Source organism: Mobula hypostoma, chromosome 11 (genome assembly GCF_963921235.1).
Source record: "Mobula hypostoma chromosome 11, sMobHyp1.1, whole genome shotgun sequence".
NCBI classification, from domain to species: Eukaryota; Metazoa; Chordata; class Chondrichthyes; order Myliobatiformes; family Myliobatidae; genus Mobula; species Mobula hypostoma.
The window spans coordinates 37,054,198-37,075,611 of NC_086107.1; the positions used below are offsets into that span (position 1 = coordinate 37,054,198).

Consider the following 21,414-nt stretch of genomic DNA (forward strand, 5'->3'; position numbering starts at 1 on the left):
CTTTCGCTGATAACAATCTGGATGGTCGTTTTCATCTTTGGCACAGAGAACTCGATGCTCGTTTTTTCCGAAAACTAGCTGAAATGCGGACTCATCTGACCACAGCACATGGTTCCACAGTCTTTCGGTCCATCTGAGATGAGCTGGGGCCCAGAGAACTCGCCGGCGTTTCTGCATAGAGTTGATGTATGGCTTCCTCCTTGCGTAATACAGTTTCAAGTTGCATTTCTGGATGCAGTGACGGACTGTGTTGAGTGACAATGGTTTTCCGAAGTACTCCCGAGCCCAGGTGGCTATAATTGTCACAGTAGCATGACTTTTCTGTGCACTTTTCAATCTTACTTTAACTCTGTCCCAACTTTTGTTGAGTGTGTTGCAGCCATCAAATTCTAAATTTGTGTATATTTACAAAATACAATTAAGTTGGTCAGTAAAACTATTGAAAATCTTTTCTTTGTACTTTTGTCAGTTAAATAAAGATTCACCTGAATTAACATATCACAGATTTTTGTTTTTACTGCATTTTGGAAAATATCCCAACTTTTCTGGAAATGGGGTTTGTATAAGATGGATCTGATGTCCCAGGCTCACTCTCAGTTAAATAGGAAAATGCCACCAGTTCTATTACAATCTGCTCATTTAAGATTTACACATTTAGGTATAATTTAATTTTCAAAACAATCAAGAAAATCTATAGGTCAGAGGAAATGGAAACTTTAGAATTCTTTGTTCTACAGCAATCCCTAGTGACCAACACATGGAATGACATATTCACTCATCACACTTAATGAGAGAAATATGGAATCAGAATAAAATGACACCAGCCGAGTACCTGAGTGCTTTAATTCGGTTAAATTTATCACAATGTAACACGAAGACAAAAAAATATGGGTCTGCTCAACCATCCAACCAACCCAACCAACACCACCCCCCCCACACCTGTTCTGTTTCTTCCCACATTCCAAAATCAGACTGAATGTCAGTAACTGGTTATTGTACACTACCCCTATAATAAGGAGTATCCAGGGGTTGTTAATGGGCAAGTGAGAGAAAATAGCTTGAGGAATGAGTGAGTAATAGAATTTATGAGATTTTTTTTGGCTTGATGGGATGAATGGCTTTCTAATTTATAAGGTAATATAAATATGAAAAGGAAAAAATAAGTGATTACACTATAAAAAGGACAATACTACAGGACAAAAGCAGGTAAAGGGACAAGTAAAGAAACAAAAGATAAACCCACAGAAGCTACAATTTATTTAATTATTAACTTTTCCCAGATCTGGATGAAAAATAAAAATGTGCATTATGTAATGATAAAGGGAGATCTGGGAGCCCTGATGCATGATTTACAAATGGCTAGGTTGCAGATGCAGTAGGAAATTAAGAAAGCTATTTGCAAGGGGAATTGAGTACAAAGTTTGGAAGCACAAAATACTGCATGCTGGAATCTGGATTTTAAAAAAAACTAACTGCTTAAGGAACTCAGCAGGCCAAGTAGCATCTCTAGAGACAAAGGGACAGTCGACAGTTTGGGTTGGGACCCTGTGTAAGGGCTCAAGAGTACAGAGGAGAATAGTTAGTATTAGGAGGCAAGTCAGAGTTGTAGCTGATAGGTGAAGTGGGTGATGAATGGAAACAGAGATACAATGGACAGCTGAAACCAGATTTGGGAGAGGGGGAACTGGATAGGAAGGTTGGGCCAAAGGCGAAGAAACTTAGGAAACACAGGTGGTTAAGTGTTTGGCTAATGGGTGGATGGAACCAGGTGAGGGAGGGGACATATTTAGGTAATGGGAGCAGAGGGCAGAATGAAAATAATGAACGAAGGAAGATAGAACCTTGGTGGCCTAGTCGGAATAATGAAAGAATATTTGGGGGGGGGGGTCTAACTTGAAACTGAAGACATTCTATGTTCATACCATTTGAGTTGTAGGCAAAAGTTCGTTGGTTACACTTTAGCTTAAAAAGATCACTGAGGAGACCCACATCTGAAGTGCTGTGTAAAGGATTGGTCTCTTTATTTAAGGATGAACGTTAATGCACTGGAATGCATCAGCAAGAAAAGGTTGCCTTATAGGAAAAGATTGCTTTAAGCATGGTTTGCATCAGCAAATTTGGAAAAGTAATCAGAGATGCAATTGAAACAAAGTCCTGAGGATTTTGAGAGGGTAATATAGAAAGGAGGTTTCCTCCTACAGGAGATTCAAGACTGAAAATAACCGGAGTAATGGATTACTGAAATAAAGTTGAAAACAAGTGAATTAAATATACAGTAATTGTATATCTTTAGTGGATCGTCTTTAATACATTAAAGTTCACACCTGCCAAATACTTGGTCCTCCCATAACATCTAATAATATCTTGAAAGAATCCCAGTGCTTATGGAAAACAATTATTGCCATGTAAAGAAATTCTTCCTCATTGACTATTAGTTGCTTTCTTTGTCCCCAATATTATTTCCTTCACCATGCACCCTAACTTTTGTGCTCCAAGTATAGATTTGATGTGAAGCAGTTTTAATTTTGTACAACTGTTAACTTTGGTATGCCCAACTGAGAATTTGGACGCAAAATTACTGATAAAGTAGATGTTATTATGCCCCCTTTAAAGATTGTTATCCTGCCTATCATTTTGGACACAGATTCTGAATTTAAGGTTTACGTTTTTTCCAGTAACTGCAATAGATTAAATAAGCTTGTCCCAGTGTTGGTTGTGTTGTAAATATACCAAATGTATGTATGAGAAGTGAACAGAGAAAAAGTGATGCCCCTAAAAGCCATTTTAAGCCTTCCTAGTAAATTCAAATTAGTTTTTGTTGCCCTCTCCTTGCCAGTATGTGGTGTTGAAAACTAATAATCTGATCAGGGCCTAACAAATGTAGTTGTCAGTCGTTTGACAAGTAACCTCTAACTATCCACAATGGGAAATCTTGCCTGACAAATCTGTTAGAATTCTTTGAGGAAATAACATGAAAGGTAAAAAAAGGAAAGTCAGTGGATGTTGTTTACTTGGATTTAGCAAGGTACTATGCAGAAGGCTGCTTAACAAGATAAGAGCCCATGGTAATACAGGAAAAATACTAGCATGGATAGAAAACTGGCTGGACTGGCAAGAGGCAGAGTGAGATAAACAGGGTCTTTGCTGGTTGGCTGCCAGCGACTAGTGGTTTTCTGAAGGGGTTGGTGTTGGGACCACTTGCTTTTTCATTGTATGGCAATGATTTTGGTGACAGAATTAATGGCCAACTTTGCATATGATATGAAGTTAGATGGAGTGGCAGGCAATGTTGGGGAAGCAGGATGTCTTCAGGAGGACTTAGACTGGGAGAATGGACAAAGGAGTGGCAGATGCAACATAATGTAGGGAAGTGTATGGTTGTGCACTTTTTAGAAGAAAAAGGAGTACATCATTTTCTAAACAGGGAGAAAATTAAAAATTCAGATATGCAAAGAGATTTAGGAGCCCTTGTACAGGATTCCCTGAAGGTTAATGAATTGAGTCAGTGGTAAGGAAGGCAAATGCAATGTTAGCATTCATTTCGATAGGACTAGAATACAAGATGTAACGCTAAGGCTTCACAAGGCATTGGTCAGATCACACTTGTATTGTGAGCAGTTTTGAGCCTCTTATCGCAGAAAAGATGTGCTGGCATTGGAGAGGGTTCAGAGGAGGTTCACAATGATTCCAGGACTGAAGGGTTAACACATGAGGAGCACTTGATGGCTGTGGGCCTATACTCGCTGGAGTTTAGAAGAATGAAGGAGAATCTCATTGAAACTGATCAAATAATGAAAGACCTAGGTACAGTGGATGTGTGGAGGATAGTATGAGAGTCTAGGACTAGAGGGCCCAGCCTCAAAATAGAGGGATCTCCATTTAGAACAGAGATGAGGAGGAATTTCTTTAGCCACAGGGTTGTAAATCTGTGGAATTCATTGCCATGGATGGCTGTGGAGGCCAGGTCATTGATTATATTTAGAGTTGATAGGTTCTTGATTAGTCAGGGTGTCAAAGATTACAGGGAGAAGGCAGGAGAACGGTACAGAGAGCGTTAATAAATCAGCCATGATAGAATGGCAGAGCAGTGTAGATAGGCCGAATGATCGTGTGGATGGGCACTGATTGTGTGGATGGGCATTGATCGCGTGGATGGGCATTGATCGTGTGGCTAGCCAGAGGCTTTTTGCCAGGGCTGAAATGGCTATCATGAGGGGACATAGTTTTAAGGTGCTTGGAAATAGGTACCGAGGGGATGGCAGGGTAAGTTTTTCCCAGAGTGGTGGGTGCATGGAATGCACTGCCGGCAGTGGAAGCGGACACAATAGGGTCCTTTAAGAGCCTCTTAGGTACATGAAGCTTAGAAAAATAGAGAGCTACGCAACTAAGGAAATTCTAGGCAGTCTCTGGAGTAGGTTAAATGATCGGCCTGTAATGTGCTATAAATTTCTATGTTCTCTATGTTCTATAGATGTCTCCATCTATAAAATAGATCAACACTGATTAACTGAGAATGCAGCTGCTTCAAATATGCTGTAAGACAATCATTAAGTACTGCAGTACTAAAGTCAGACACTTCATGGGTTACACAGTCAGCTGACCAATTTATGATAATTGCAATGAGACATGCTCACTGAGGTGTTCAATTGGCATTCTATTCAATACATATAATGTCATTTCCTTCCTTCTACAAGTCTAGTAAATTAGTAATATTTACTTTACTTTCCTGTCTTTTGCTGGACTTTTCCACTTCCGTATTTCCACAACAGAAATGGGATGTCTTTTTTTTTGCATAAATGACACTATTACAAATGCTGTCTCTTTGATGCCCTTTCATAAATTCTAGATCTTTATACAAAGTTTTAGAATAAATGGTTTTTAATACTGTTGGCCAGGGTCATTTCAGGCCTCCTTCTCCCCCCCCCTTACATTTTTTAAGATCCCTTTACATTCTCTGTAAAAACAAAGAACTCACTTGATTATAATTTCCAATATCTGACATACATGTCCTTTTTTTTCCTGATCAAACCCATAATTACCTTTATTAATCAAGGTTCCCTGAACACATTTACTTCTTACCCTTACAGAGACATGCTGACTTTGTACTCTTACAATTTTAAACAAATTCCACTTGTTAAATGTAGTTTTAGCAGCTGGTCCATTCCCATATGTGACGATGATCAGCCAGAGAAACACCAGAGCATAGATAAATTGAAATGGAGTAAGCCAAAGATGTTAATGATATTAATATTGACAACAGAATTACATCATACAGAAAACTCTATGACTTCAGTAAAGTCAACTTAAAAGAAACTGGTACAGAAGGATAATATTAAAAAACATCACACCTTTTTCCTGAGTAATCTCTGCATCAGTGTTTGAGCTCACAGATTGGTTATCAGAGTTTTTTCCATTATCACCCAACTTTTTTAATCTGTTCAAACGTTTATCTGTTTCTCTGAGTCCATACTTGCTGTTTATAACTGGCACAGGGTCAGGAAGTCCAGGCTTTGATCTGAAAGCACCTTGGCCACGCCTAGAATATAAAAGAAGTCACTAAAGTTTTAATAACAAAACCAATTGTACATATTTTCTATATATTAACTACGTATATTACTGAAGTACCCAATATCTTAAAGACAGAAATAAAACCCAACTTTTAAGTTTATCCAAAATATAAACATAGAAACTCAAGGTACTGTACCTTACTTTCTATACAAGTCTGGATATCAAACTCTGTCTTTTCAATGAAAGAAACAATACCTGCTATTTAGCTGGGGCAGTAGCCTTAATTGTTTCATCACACTGGTAGACAGGAATATGATCCCCCTAGTGGTTATAAATAGTAGTGGCATGAAGCTGCAGCAAAGATCTACTCCATTTTGAAGAGGAGAATGATTGAGGCATGAAAGTATTATTAGCATTTTTAGGTATGCAATTGTTTATGCTTAAAATTTTCAGTTTTTAAAAAATAATTATTTTAAATTACTTGTTGCAAAACAGGTGGTTATTCATCCTATTTGTCCAGTGCCAGTCCTGAGCGCAGTAATCTCATTAATCATTCCCTTCTCCACTGCAACTTAACGTGTCTCACATGCTTATCAACTTCCCTTAGATTCTTTCCCAACCATCTACACAAAATGGCAATTTGCAGTAGCCAATTAACCTACCAGCAAATTTTTGGGATGTGGAATAATCCAGAACACCAGCAAGAAACCCATGTAGTCACAGGGAGAACATGCAAACTCCACACATGAAGCAGCCAAGATCAGGACTCAATCTGGGTTCCTGGAGCTTAAGTAGCAGCACTTATTCCATGCCATTGTGCTGGCTCGAGTGGCATTTTATATTTTAAAACTTTTCATAATGTTTATAAAGTTTCTAAACACAAGAACCATCCACTGTTTGATAACCATCAAAATTGGGGTGTAGCTTGGATAGATGTCAGAACATCTTTTCTCCCATTTGATTTGTGGACAAGGTTTGTTGTGATGCCAGCCCCTTAGAAACATGACAGGATTTACTCTTGGGGTAAACTGTCTTGCATAGGGCTTTATTTCTCAGAATGAACCTGCCTTTGTCTGGCAATTTCTCAAGGTGATATCTGAGTGAGCACGAATTTAATCCAGATGCCAGTAACAAACAAACAAGTCACAGGTGGCTGTGGGATCTCTTAAGTCATCCACATGAAAACATTTATGGAAGCAAGTTTGAAATATGGACTTTCAAGCATTGAGCTCCTATTCAAATGCAAAGAGATAATGATGCACACAAGCGAATTAAATTAAGAGTCAGTAGTCTTACCTTTCACAAGTATAGCATTCACAAAATTCATTGTTTTCACCAAAGAAGCCATCTCCATAGTAACAGGAAATTTCTTCACCCGGTTCAATGTCTCTCAATACTTTTACACAAGCTGTATCCCGACCAGTTGATACAAACTAAGATTAAAAAGAAATACAATTTAAATCCTTTGTCAATAAGTATCAGATTTTGATTTACATCAAAATAATTAGTTTGATAAAAGCAAAATGATAGCCTACCTTACAGTTTGGCCTGCAGTCTTAAAGGAACATGAAATTGGGAGAGAAAAAGGAATAAAATGATTAACACATTATAACCAAGATTTAAAACATTTTAAAAGTGAGTTTTATTCAGATTAAAATGGGCATATTTAATATAGTTGCAAGAAATTACTCATAAATGTGGTCTGATCTTCATTTAAGTGACAATAATAGACAGACACAATCTGCCTAAACTAATAACACACAAACAATTGTACTACTTCTCATCAATACACCATTCAAACAATCACAGTCTAGGATCAAAAAACCTCTGGGGTAATGCCTTCTACAAAAGCTATTTGGAGTCAGGTGCTCCAATCAATGAGATGACATTGGAGGTGTAGGTTGTAGAGGTGCCCTGCTCTAAAGAAAAAGAACACACAAAGTCAGGTTACTCACAGAGCCTGCTCTTTTAAAAAATATCTGTTTATGTGCCCCATACCTTGATCAAAACAACTTTGAGGACCTTAGAAGAATTGTAGAGATGCATGAAGCTGGAAAAGGCTACAAAAGTATTTCTAAAGACCTGACTGTTCATCAGTCCACAGTAAGAGAAATTGTGTACAAATGGATGAAATTCAGTACTGATGCTACTCTTCCAAGGAGTGGTCATCCTGCAAAGATCACACCAAGAGCACTACGGGCAAGGTGAAAAAGAACCCAAGGGTAACAGCAAAAGACCTGCAGAGATCTCTAGAACTTGCAACAGTCTCTGTTCATGTAAGGACACCATGGAGGAAGTCACTGTTCTCTAAAAAAAATAAAGCATTGCTGCACGCCTCAAGTTTGCAACAGACCACCTGGATGTTCTACAACACTTGTGGGACAATGTTCTGCGGATAGGTGAGACAGAAGTTCAACTTTTTGAAAGAAATGCATATTGCTATGCTTGGAGAAAAAAGGGCACTGCACAACAACACCAAAACCTCATCCCAACTGTGAAGCATGGTGGAAGGGACATCATGGCTTGGGGCTGCTTTGCTGCTCCAGGGCCTGGAGAGCTGAATTCGTTGACGGAGCAATGAATTCAAAATTCTATCAAGGCACTTTACAGAGGAATGTCAGGGTAGAGGTCAGTCACCTGAAGCTTAATGACGCAACAAGACAATGATCGAAACACAAGAGTAAATAAACAGCAGAATGGATTAAAAAGAAGAAAATTCATATTTTGGAATGTCCAAATCAGAGTGAAGACCTTAACCCAATTGAAATGCTCTGGCATGATCTGAAGAGGGCTGTTCATCCAAGGTATCCCAGAAATATTGATGAACTGAAACAGTTTTGAATGGAGGAATGATTTAATATTCTTCCTCGCTATTGAGAGTCTGATCAATAGCTACAGGAAACTGCGCAGACACAGAAGCATTCCCATGCAAGTCCAGTGAAAAATTAAAAAACCCAGTCTCCATAAAAGACAGGTACCATCTAGTGGAGCAGTCATAGTCAGTGGTCTGAGCCAGAGTGTTACGGTTTTGGCTCAATAGGGCTTCAGTGAGAACAAGTGGAGGCAAGATACGTAGGCAAGTTCATTCCTTATTTTTTTTTCTTAACTCTTGAGAGAATAAGGGGCATGTCCAGAGGGCCAGTGTTCTGTTCTGGGTGTCAGATGTAGGATTTCTGGGAGACTACCAGCCTCCCCAATGGCCACATCTGCACCAGATGCATCGAGATACAGCTCCTTAGAGACTGCGTTAAGGAACTGGACGTGCAGCTCGATGATCTTTGGCTTGTTAGGGAAAGTGAAGAGTTGATAGTCAGTAGCTACAGGGAGGTAATCACCCCAAGGCTACAGGAGACAGATAAATTGGTGACTGTCGGGGAGGGGGAAGGTCAGATAGTGAAGAGCACCCCTGTGGCCGCCCTGCCAACAATAAGTACTCCATTTTGAGTACTGTTGGGCAGGGGACCTACATGGGGGAAGTAACAGCAACCGTGCCTCTGGCACAGAGTCTGGCTCTGTGGCTCAGAAGGGTATGGAACTGAAGAGGATGGCAGCAGTAAAAGAGGCCTCTATAGTTTAGAGGGACAGATAGGCGATTCTGTGGGTGCAAAAAGGAAACACTGATGGTAGTTTGCCTCCCAGGTGCTAGGGTCCATGATGATTCCGAACGCATCCACAATATCCTGAAAAGGGAGGGTGAGCAGCCAGAAGTCGTGGTACATATTGGTACCAACGACACAGATAGAAAAAGGGAGGTGGTCCTGAAAGCAGAATACAGGGAGTTCGAAAGGAAGCCGAGAAGCAGGATCTCAAGAGTATTAATCTTGGCGTTGCTGCCTATGCCATACAACAATGAGGATAGGAATAGAATGAGGTGGCAGAAGAATTGGAGCGGGGGCAGAGATTCAGATTTCTAGATCACTGGGACCTCTTCTGAGGCAGGTGTGACCTGTACAGTAGGAACAGCTTGCACTTGAATCCAAGGGGGACCAATATTCTTGCGGCCAGGTTTACTAGAGCTGTTGAGAATGGTTTAAACTGATATGGCAGGGGGATGGGAACCAGTATGGTAGAGCTGAGTTTGAGCCAGCAGGTTTACAAGTAGATGATGTAATACGGAATATGAATACAAAGAGGGACATACCAATGATTGGGCACAGATGTAGGCAGAGCAAAGAGTTAAATTGTATCACAGATGCAAAATTCAAAAGGGTGAAGAATGCAGGACTGCAGGTGCTGTTTTTAAATGCACAAAGCAGTTGGAATAAGGTGGACGAACTCGTGGCGCAATTAGAGATTGGTCGGTATAATGTTTTGGGCATCACTGAGTCGTGGCTAAAAGGAGGCCATAGCTGGGAGCTTAACATCAAAGGAAATACTTAGTACCATAAGGACAGGCAGAAAGGCATAGGCAGTGGTGTGGCTCTGTTGGCAAGAGATCAGATTACATCTTTAGAAAGAGGTGACATTCTTTGTGGGTGGAGTTAAGAAACAAAAAGGGTAAAAAAAAAACCATGATAGGAATCATTTATAGGCCTCCAAGTAGTAGCCAAGATGTGGGTTGAGATTGCAAAGAGGGCTGGAAAAAGCAGCTAATAAGGGTAATGTCACAATTGTAATGGGGGACTTCAATATCACAGGGATTGGGAAAAATCAGGTTGGTATCAGATATCAAGAAGGGAAATTTGTTGAATGCCTATGGGTTGGCTTTTTAGAGCAGCTTGTGCTTGAGACTACTCAGGGAAAGAGCATCTTAGATTAGATGTTGTGTAATATCTCAGATGTTATTAGGGAGCCTAACACAAGAGGAACCCTTAGGAGGCAGATATCATATTATTGAATTCATACTACAATTTAAGAGGGAGAAGTAAGGCTCGGTGCTGGGACCGCAGCTATTTACAATATACATTAATGATTTAGATGAAAGGATTTAAAGTAACATTAGCAAATTTGCAGATGACACAAAGCTGGGTGGCAGTGTGAAATGTGCGGGGGATGTTAGATAGATAGATATACTTTATTGATTCCGAGGGAAATTGGGTTTCGTTACAGCCGCACCAACCAAGAATAGAGCATAAATATAGCAATACAAAAAGACAGAGATAATGCAGGATGACTTGGACAGGTTGGATGAGAGGGCAGATGCAGTTTAATGTGGATAAATGTAAGGTTATCCACTTTGGTGGCAAAAACAGGAAGGCAGATTACTATTTGAATGGTGTCAAGTTAGGAAAAGGGGAAGTACAACAAGATCTTGGTGTCCTTGTTCATCAGTCACTGAAAGTAAGCACGCAGGTACAGCAGGGAGTGAAGAAAGCTAATGGCATGTTGGCCTTCATAACAAGGGGAGTTGAGTATAGGAGCAAAGAGGTCCTTCTGCAGTTGTACAGGGCCCTGGTGAGACCACACCTGGAGTATTGTGTACAGTTTTGGTCTCCAAATTTGAGGAAGAACATTCTTGCTATTGAGGGAGTGCAGCGGAGGTTCACAAGGTTAATTCCCGGGATGGCTGGACTGTCATATGTTGAAAGATTGGAGCGACTGGGCTTGTATATACTGGAATTTAGAATGATGAGAGGGGATTTGATTGAAACATATAAGATTATTAAGGGATTGGTCAGGCTAGAGGCACGAAACATGTTCCTGATGTTGGGGGAGTCCAAAACCAGAGGCCACCATTTGAGAATAAGGGGTAGGCCATTTAGAACAGAGTTGAGGAAAAATTTTTTCACCCAGAGAGTTGTGGATCTGTGGAATGCTCTGCCTCAGAAGGCAGTGGAGGCCAATTCTCTGGATGCTTTCAAGAAAGAGCTCGATAGAGCTCTTGATGATAGCAGAGACAAGGGATATGGGAAGAAGGCAGGAACGGGGTACTGATTGTGGATGATCAGCCATGATCACAGTGAATGGTGGTGCTGGCTCAAAGGGCTGAATGGCCTACTCCATTTGTCTACCTATTGTCTATTGTCACATGCATCTGTATCACAATAGAATAAAAGGTATTACAGAGGCATGAGAGGAGGATACTTGCGGAGATGACGGCAGATCAGAGATGGCTGAAGTTTCTCGGAATAGTTCACAAGGCACATGATAAGACATGTCCCACAGAAGAATATGTTCTCAAATGGCAGGGGTAGGCAACCGTGGCTGATAAGGGAAGTTAAGGACTGCATAAAAGCCAAGGGAAGGGATATAAGGTAGCAAAAATGAGTGGGAAGTTGGATGATTGGGAAGCTTTTAAAATCCTACAAAAGGCAACTAAGGTACAAGGGAAAAGATGAAATATATGGGCAAACTAGCCAATAATACAAAGCAGAATACTAATTTTTTTCCATTATATAAACAGTAAAAAAGAGATGAGAATTGATATTGGACCACTGGAAAATGATGCTGGTGAGGTAGCAATGGGGGACAAAGTTATGGCAGATGAACTTAATGGCATCTGTCTTCACTATGGAAGACACCAGCACTGTGTTAGAGGTCTGTGAGTACCAGGGAGTAGGACTGAGTGCCATTGCTATTACAAAGGAAAGAGTGTTTGCAAACTCAAAGGTCTTAAGGTGGATAAGTCACCTGGACCAGATGGACTACATCCCAGAGTCCTGACAGAGGTTGCTTAAGAGATAAAGGGTACATTAGTCAAGCCCTATCATTTGATTCCGGCATGGTCACAGAGGAGTGGAAAATTGCTTATTTCATTCCACTCTTTAAGAAGGGAAGAATGCAAAAGAAAGGAAATTATAGGCCGGTTAGCTCAACCTCAGTGGTTGGAAAAGTGTTGAAGTCTATTACTAAGGATGAGGTTTCGGGGTACTTGGGGACTAATGATAAGCCAAAGACAGCATTGTTTCTGCAAAGGGAAATCTTGCCTGAGCAATCTGTTAAGAGTTCTTCAAGGGATTAACAAGCAGGGTGCACAGAGGAGGCATGGACGTCATTTACAGGTGTCCCCCACTTTTCGAACGTTCGCTTTATGAAACCTCACCGTTACGAAAGACCGACATTAGTACCCTGTTTTCGCTTTCAGAAGGTGTTTTCGCTGTTACGAAAAAAAATCAGCGTGCGGTAAAAGATCAGTGCGCGAAAAAAGGCAGCGCGTACCCTGAGCAGCAGCTCTCACGGATTCCGAATGGCATTGCTTTAACATGTGCCTGTGAGCAGCCGTTTGCAAGATGAGTTCTGAGGTATTGGAAAAGCCTGAAAGAGCTTGTAAGGGTGTTACACTTAGCTTAAAACTAGACATAATTAAGCGTTTTGATCGTGGTGAATGAAGTAAGGACAATGTGAGGTTGGCTTGTGGAAGCTGACGAAGATGATGTTGAAGAGGTTTTGGCATCCCATGACCAAGATCTGATAGATGAACAGCTGATGCAATTGGAAGAAAAAAGGATAACAATCGAAACCGAATGCAATAGTGAACTGAACGTGAAGCAACTGCGTGAGATTTTCGCTGCAATGATGATGGACGACTTTAATTTTGAAAGGGTACGTAGGTTTAGGGGATATTTGCAAGATAGTTTAAGTCCTTACAAAGAACTGTTTAATAGAAAAATGCTCGAGGCTCAGCAGTCAAGTAAGCCTTCCACATCAGCCACAGCAGACGACCAACCTCGAACTTCGACATCGAGGCTGGCAGAGATAGGAGAAGATGAGCTGCCTGCTCTGATCAACCATGAGATGACACCCCAGTGTCCCACCACCCCAACACCCAGGCCACAGACAGATACCAATTTGCAGAGAATGCAGCGGTAGCTGGGAGGCACACAGCACATCTTTAAGAAAAAAGCCGAAATAAACTTGCTAATTAATTAGGTGTCGCCCCACACGTAAATGTCGGCCCAGATCACAGGCAATGCAATCGGCACTGATCTGGGCCGACAATTACGTGTCGGGCAGCACCTAATTAATTAGCATGTTTATTTTGGCTTTTTTCTTTAAGATGTGCTGCTACCGCTGGACCCCTGCATGCTTTGCGGCAATGTATCGGTCGGCAGGCTGGAGGGTGGGGGCCACTGCACCATCCCAGCCTGCGACGACTCAGTCTAACACGCCATCATCAGTGTGCTCTGCGCTGTCTTCTCGATTCCTGTAAGTGATACTACACTGTACATACATTATTTCTACATTATATAGGCTGTGTATTTTTACGTATTATTTGGTATGATTTGGCAGCTTCATAGCTTAAAGGTTACTGGACAGCGCTTGCGCCGTGTTTTTTCCAACAATGCTTGCGTGAGATTTTCTGCCGAGAGCGCTTGCGTAACATTTTCACTTTGGCAAACAGTGCCGACAATGATTGTGGAAAAGTATTTCTTCTTTATATAGGTTGTGCATTTATCATATTATTCATGCTTTTACTATATGTTACTGTTATTTTAGGTTTTATGTGTTATTTGGCATGATTTGGTAGGTTATTTTTGGGTCTGCGAACGCTCACAAAATTTTCCCATATAAATAAATGGTAACTTCTTCTTCGTTTTACGACATTTCGGCTTACGAACCATTTCATAGGAACGCTCTACCTTCAGATGGCAGGGGAAACCTGTACTTGGATTTTCAGAAGGTTTTTGATAAAGTGCCACATATGAGCCTGCTTAACAAGATAAAATCCTATGGCATTACAGGAAAGATACTGGCATGGACAGAGGAATAGCTGACAGGCAGGACGCAGCAAGTGGGAATAAAAGGGACCTTTTCTTGTTGGCTGCCAGTGACTAGAGGTGTCCCTCAAGGGTCAATATTGGGACCACTACTTTTCACATTGTTTGTCAATGACTTAGATAATGGAATTGATGGCTTTGTAGCAAAGTTTGCTGATGATACAAAGATAGGTGGAGGGGTTGTTAGTGCCGAGGAAACAATGTGATTGCAGCAGGACTTAGATTGGAAGAATGGGCAAAAAAGTGGCAGATGGAATACAGTGTTGGGAAATGTATGACAATGCATTTTGGTGAAAGGACCAATATTAGGGACTATTACCCAAGCGGAAGGAAGGTTCAGACAGAGGTGTATAAGGAGTCCTTGTGCAAACTCCCAGAGGATTAATTTACAGGTTGAATCTGTGGTACAGATAACAAATGCAATGTTTGCATTCATTTCAAGGGGAACAGAATACAAAAGCAAGGAGATAATGCTGAGCCTTTATAAGACATTAGACATGCTGCACTTAACAGTACTGTCAACAGTTTTGGGCCCCATATCTCAGAAAGGATGTGTTGTCATTGGAGAGAATCCAGAAGAGGTTCACAAGGATGACTCTGGGAATGAAAGGGTTAATATATGAGAAGCCTTTGGTAGCTTTGAGCCTGTACTCATTGGAATTTAGAAGAATGTGGGGAGATCTCATTGAAACCTACCAAATTTTGAAAGTACTAGACAAGGTGGATATTGAGAATATGTTTGCTATGGTGCAGGTTTCCAGAACTAGAGGGCACAGCCTCAAAATTGAGGAGTGACCTTTTAGAAGAGGTAAACAGGATTTTTATTTTAGCCAGAAAGTAGTGAACTGAAATGCTCTGCCACAGACTGTGGTGGAGGCCAAGTCTATGGCTATATTTAAAGCAGAAGTTGAAAGTCTCCTGATTGGTCAGGGCATCAAAAGATATGGCAAGAAGGTAGGTATATGGGATTGAGTGAGATCCGGGATCAGCAATGATGGAATGGCAGAGCAGACTTGAAGGCCTGAATGGCCTAATTCTGCTCCTATGTCTAATGGAAACGTTTGGTGGAGGATATTACTGCTAAAGGAAGTTCTACCACTCATTAAATGCAAGGGTTGACATACTTTTTCCAGCCTAGACTGTGAATGATTAAACAATGTGTTCAATAAAGACATGAAAAGTACAATTGTTTGTGTTATTAGTTTACACAGATTGTGTTTGTCTTTTATTGTGACTTGATGAAGATTAGACCACATTTTATGAGCAATTATCCAGGTAACTGCCAAGAATTCACAAATTCTTCTTGCAACTGTACACTTTTGGTCTGATTAAAATAATGTTTCTCTGCAATAGGCTGTGCTTTCCCTATCCATTTAGTTTAACCATGAAGGACTCAGGATTAAACTCCCATTGCTGTCAAAAACATTCACAGCTTAGTAATATTTCTGTTAGAATTATTCATTGTTCCAGTGAGCGGTTGTATTCATTGTCATGATTTGGGATATAAACATGGGAGGAAATTAATAGCAGCTAATTGTTAATACCAAGTGTTATCTATTGAGTCTCGCCAGAAAATGCATGTCCAGTAGAATTCTGATAATCCAGCAAGCTGAGTACCATGGTGGAGCTGGACAACAGATATTCCTGACAATTGGATGTTATTCTATCAATACCCAAACTTTTAATTCTTTTTTTAAAAAAAGATGTGACATAGCACAATAATATATTTCCTAGTGAAGTTTAAAGAAATCATGGGACCTGGGCCCCGACAGGGAGTGAACTGGAAGACAGTACATTAAGCTGATCCCTGCAGCACATTACTAGTTATTATTCTCTAATTTGAAAAGGAACTCTCCATCATCACCCTCTGCATCCTACCATCAAGCGAATTTTACATTTAATTTGCTACCTCACCCTGGATCTCATGAGTTATGACTTTTTGGACCAGCCTATCATGCAGGTACCCAGCAAAAGCTAGTCCATATAGACAATGTTAATACCCTTCCTCCCTCACCACCATTCAGGACCCCAGGCAGTCCTTCCAGGTGCGGCAACACTTTACCTGTGAGTCAGCTGGGGTGATGTACTGCGTCCGGTGCTCCCGGTGTGGCCTTCTATATATTGGTGAGACCCAACGCAGACTGGGAGATCGTTTCGCTGAACACTTATGCTCTGTCCACCAGAGAAAGCAGGATCTCTCAGTGGCCACACATTTTAATTTCACGTCCCATTCCCATTCTGATATGTCAATCCATGGCCTCCTCTACTGTCAAGATGAAGCCGCACTTAGGTTGGAGGAACAACACCTTATATTCCGTCTGGGTAGCCTCCAACCTGATGGCATGAACATTGATTTCTCTAATTCCTCCCCTACTTACCCCCATCCCCTATTTATTTATTATTCACCCCCCCCCTTTTTCCTTCTTTCTTTCCTCTGTCACTCACACAATCACTCCTTGCCTGCTCTCCATCTTCATCTGGGCACCCCTCCCCCTTTCTTTCTCCCTAGGCCTCCCGTCCCATGATCCTCCCCCTTCTCTAGCTGTGTATCCCTTTTGCCAATCAACTTTCCAGCTCTTGGCTTCATCCGTCCCCCTCCTGTCTTCTCCTATCATTTCAGATCTCCCTCTCGCAGTTTCGAATCTCTTACTATCTCTTCTTTCAGTTAGTCCTGACAAAGGGTCTCAGCCCAATACGTCGACTGTACTTCTTCCTATAGATGCTGCCTGGCCTGCTGCGTTCCACCAGCATTTTGTGTGTGTTGATTAAATGAAGCTATATGGACTGAAGATTGAAAGAAGGGGCAATCACACTGCTGGATGTGTAATACAGACCTCATACAAACATAGACATCTGAAGTTAGGTAGGCAATTCAGCCTTTTGAGCCTATATTCAATATGATAAAATCTGAACATCCAATTCAACACCCCGCTACCTGTTTTCTTCCCAATTCCTTGATGTCTTTAGCTGCAGATAATATTGCACACAGTTCTGGTTGCCCCATCACAGGAAGGATGTCGAGATTTTGGAGGGGATGCAGAAAAGGTTTACCAGGACATTGCCTGGATTAGAGGGCATGTGCTATACTGAGAGATTGGACAAACTTGGGTTGTTTTCTCTGGAGCGGTGGAGGCTGGGGAGATCTGATAAAGGTTTATAAGATTGAGAGGCATAGATGGAGTAGACAGACAACATCTTTTTCCTATGGTTGAAATGTCTATTATTGGCGTTGGCGTTTCCATACCTGGCTGTAATGCACTTAGTCAATATACTCTCCACCACACATCTATAGATGTTTGTCCAAGTCTTAGATGTCATGCTGAATCTTCACATACTCCTAAGGAAGCAGAGGCAATGCCTTGTTTTCTTCATAACCGCACTTACGTGTAGGCCCAGGACAAGTCCTCCAATATAATAACACTGAGGAATTTAAAGTTGCTGACCCTCTCCATCTCTAATCCTCCAATGAGGAATGGCTCAGAAGTCTGGTTTCCTCCTCCTGAAGTCAATAACTAACTCCTTGGTCTTGCCGACATTGAGTAAGAGGTTGATGTTGTGGAACCACTCAGCCAGATTTTAAATCTCCCTCTGATATGCTGATTCATAACCACTTTTGATTTGACTAAAGAGATTGGTGTCGCCTGCAAACTTGAATATGGCACTGGAGCTGTGCTTAGCCACAATCATAAGTGTTAAGCAAATAGAAGAGGGGATGAAGCACATAACCTCGTGGTGCACCTGTGCTGATGGAGATTGTGGAGGAGATGTTGTTGCCATTCTGAACTGACTGGGATCTGAAAGTGAGGGAATCGAGGGTCCAATTGCACAGGAGGTATTGAGGTCAAGGTTTTGAGGCCTATTGATTAGCTTTAAGGGGATGATGATATTGAACGCTGAGCTGCTCTATCAAGTTTTTTCTCATCCTCCTTTGCCCCAAAGAGAAAAGCCCTACCTTACTCAACCTCTAATGGATATGCACATGAAAACATGCACTGTAAGGTTATGTACAGAGAAATAGGTAGGATTTGGTAGCTCATTTTCTACAAGTACAGTCAAAACGGGTTGGATAGTCACCTCCTACCTTGCAAATTTTCTATAATTCTTTGAATGGGTAAATTGCCTTAGTATGAGACATGAGTTGGCTAAGGTATTTAAAATAAAAGATGAAAAGATCAACAGACAGCGGCAACTATTTAAAAAGTATTTCACAAATCTTAAAAATACATTCACTTGAGAAATACACTCTGCAGAAAATGCAATAATACTAATACAACCAATACTCGATTAAAGGAAAAAGGCTTAAAATTGCAAATAACACTACCAACCTCCCCCTCCCCCAACCTGCCCTGCCTCAGATGACAGGGATATTTTGGAAATCGTCAAAGAATTTATAAAAACATTAATAAAGAGATGAGAGAAAGTGAAGGTAAACTAGCAACTAAATGTAGAAATTGAGGGAATTTCTCTCTCTCTACATAGTAGAGAGCACTAAAATAATGAAAATAGTAGGTAATCAAGGGGCAAAAGAAAAGGGGGCAGATTCTACCACAGATAAAACCACTAGGAAAAAAAATGAATGGGACGAAGAGCCATCAAACCCCTGACCTGGTGGTTCTAAAAAGAACATAGAACATTACAACACAGTACAGGCCCTGGCCTACAACGTTGTGCCAATTTTAAAAAATACTCTGAGATTAATCTGGGTTGTATGGGGTGTCTCGGGAGGGGTAGCACCTCTGGTGGGGGGGGGGAGGGGGGCTTGCCGTGCCCTTTTTCAGGGCAGCTCATCCACCTTTGGTCCACACCTGGTGCCCAGCTCTCACCTGTGGCTCCAAGTAGCTGTAACACGCGCAGCTGCCACACCTGGTAAACCATCTCGGCAGACGGGTCAAACCAGGTGAGGGTAGCCGATGGGTCTTTGACCCTCAGTGAGGTAGGGGATCTGCCTATCCCAGCATGTGAAGTCTGGCCCTGGCAGATTGAGTGGAGGAGATTGATTAATGGTCCAACAGTCAAGAAGGCAGGCCAGCAGGCGCTTGTGGAGCGCTAAGAGCACAACAAGGCACTTAGACGTCCTGGTCATCCACTGCAAGAGGTTGTAATTTCTTTAAACTCACCCGGCAGAAGGCAAAGGCTGTAACCTGTCAAGTACACAATTTCCCAATATGTCAGAGTGGCGTGGAGGGAAATTGTCCACCAACTGGAAATTCCAGATGCGACTTGACTACGAAGATTAATCTAACCCTTCCTTCCTACATAGCTCTCCACTTTTCTATCATTTAAGAGTTTCCAAAATGCCCCCAGTGTATCTGTCTCTAGCACACCTGGAAGCGTGTCTTGGGCAGTTACAACTGTTAAAAAAAAACAAACTTACCTCTGACATCCCCACTATAATTTGCACCAATCACCTTAAAATTATGCCTCCTCGTATTACCCATTGCTTCCCTGGTTTAAAAAAAGTCTCCAGCTATCCACTTGATCTATGCCTCTCATCATCTTGCACACCTTCATCAAGTCACTTCTCACCTTCCTACCATCTGAAGAGAAAAGCCTCAGCTCACTTAACCTTTCCTCATAAGACACTCTCTAATCCAGGAAGCAGCCTGGTAAAACTCATTTGCATCCTATCTAAAGCTTCCACATCCTTCCAATAATGAAACCATCAGACCTGAACACAATATTCCAAGAGGTGTCTATAATGATGGTGCACGCACTAGCTCCAAATTTCCAAGCTCTTAATGTTCTTGAAAGGTTCAAGTGGACCGGATAAAGTAAATATGACACATCTATTTTTTAAAAAAAAGTGTTGGGGGAGTTGAGGAGACAAGGAAATCATTAGCCTAGCCTAATATCAGTCTTCAGGAAAGTGCTGGAATCTATCATCATAGAAGTAATAAAAGAGCATAACTTAATGAAGAATCAACATGGTTTAATAAAAGAAAGGGAGACTATTTAATAAATTCAGTAAATTCTTAAGATGTTGCAACTATGGCTGCAAAGGTGAGTCAATGGATCTTGTGTTCTCTATCTCCAAAGAGCATTCATAAGTTGAAAATAATGACTGATGGTTCCTGGGTTGAGGATATACATTCACAAAGTTTATAAAATATGTGCTCTATCCAGTTGCCTATGGGAATTATTTTCAAGTTAGTCAACCACTTGTCTTGAGTGCATCGGTGATTAGGCTGGGACTCCATACTTATGACTAATACCACCTTCTTTAGAGATATGTACAGTTTAATTGAGATAGACAATCATGGCAGAGAAATGTGAAATCATCCATGTTGGTAGGGAGAATAGAAAAGCAGAGTATTAATTACTTTACAATTTAGGTACAGCAAACAATTAAGATGCCAAGTGGAATTTGGTCCTTATATATAGGTAGGGGAATAAATTACAAGGAGAAAGTCTTGCCATCCAGGACTTTTAAGGCCACATTGAGAATATAGGTATAGTAATCTCACTTAATGATATTGTTGACTGATAGACAGTGCAGCAAAGGTTCCTTCAATAATTTCTTGCGTTGTCTTATAAGGATTAAGTAGATGATACCTACACACTGTAGAATTTAGAATGATATGACAAGATATCATCTCATCATGCAATAGTCCATGGGAGCTAGAAAGGTTAGATGCTTCACCCAGAGCAAGTCTAGAAGTCGCCTGCATCAGCCTCAGGAATAATGAAAGACTTATAACCAAGAAAGGAGGAATTTTCTATTTCAGAAGATTGCAAATAATTGAAATTCGATGCTTCAGACAGCTTTGAGTGCTGGTTCTTTAAGTGGACAGGTGAAGCTAAAGGTTTACAGGATGTCAGAAAGATAGAGCTTTAGCCAAAGAACTTATGAGCATAACCTTACTGAATGGCGGGTACGAGAGATCTTCTGACTTACTTTTATTCCCAAAATCGGCTATCTTCCCCACATTATAGCAGATCCCTGGCTAGAAATGTAATCAGGAATGTAGGCAGTTATGGGAACAGGAAAATATAGTTGGGTAGGTAGCCTGAGTTGGAGTGGGAGTATAAACATGATCAGGTGTACAGACCGAGCTGGAGAATGTGGATGCAGTTGGTTATGTGGTCAGAAAAGGAAACTGCAATGTGATTTGTTCAACTGAAATGGAGGAAATCTGAAAGCTGAGGGCTGGCTACACGGCAGGGCTGAGAAGCTTGAGATTGAAGCAACAATGATTAGCTAGTGTGCAGAGTGAGAAATTAAGACGTAAACAGGGGAACTGCTCTACAC

The 21,414-nt window shown here is 41.1% G+C and overlaps 1 protein-coding gene across 5 annotated transcripts in view; it reads right to left on the minus strand.

Annotated features, from left to right (window-relative positions):
* Positions 1-21,414, minus strand: part of kmt5b (lysine methyltransferase 5B) — a 70,268-nt gene that overhangs the window by 9,068 nt on the left and 39,786 nt on the right. For all 5 annotated transcript variants that reach the window (XM_063061834.1, XM_063061832.1, XM_063061833.1 and 2 more), the window contains 3 exons: positions 7,044-7,063; positions 6,805-6,941; positions 5,349-5,536 (listed from right to left, as the gene is read on the minus strand). In XM_063061834.1, coding sequence (XP_062917904.1) covers positions 5,349-5,536; positions 6,805-6,941; positions 7,044-7,063 — 345 coding nt within the window. The remainder of the gene's footprint in view (positions 1-5,348; positions 5,537-6,804; positions 6,942-7,043; positions 7,064-21,414) is intronic.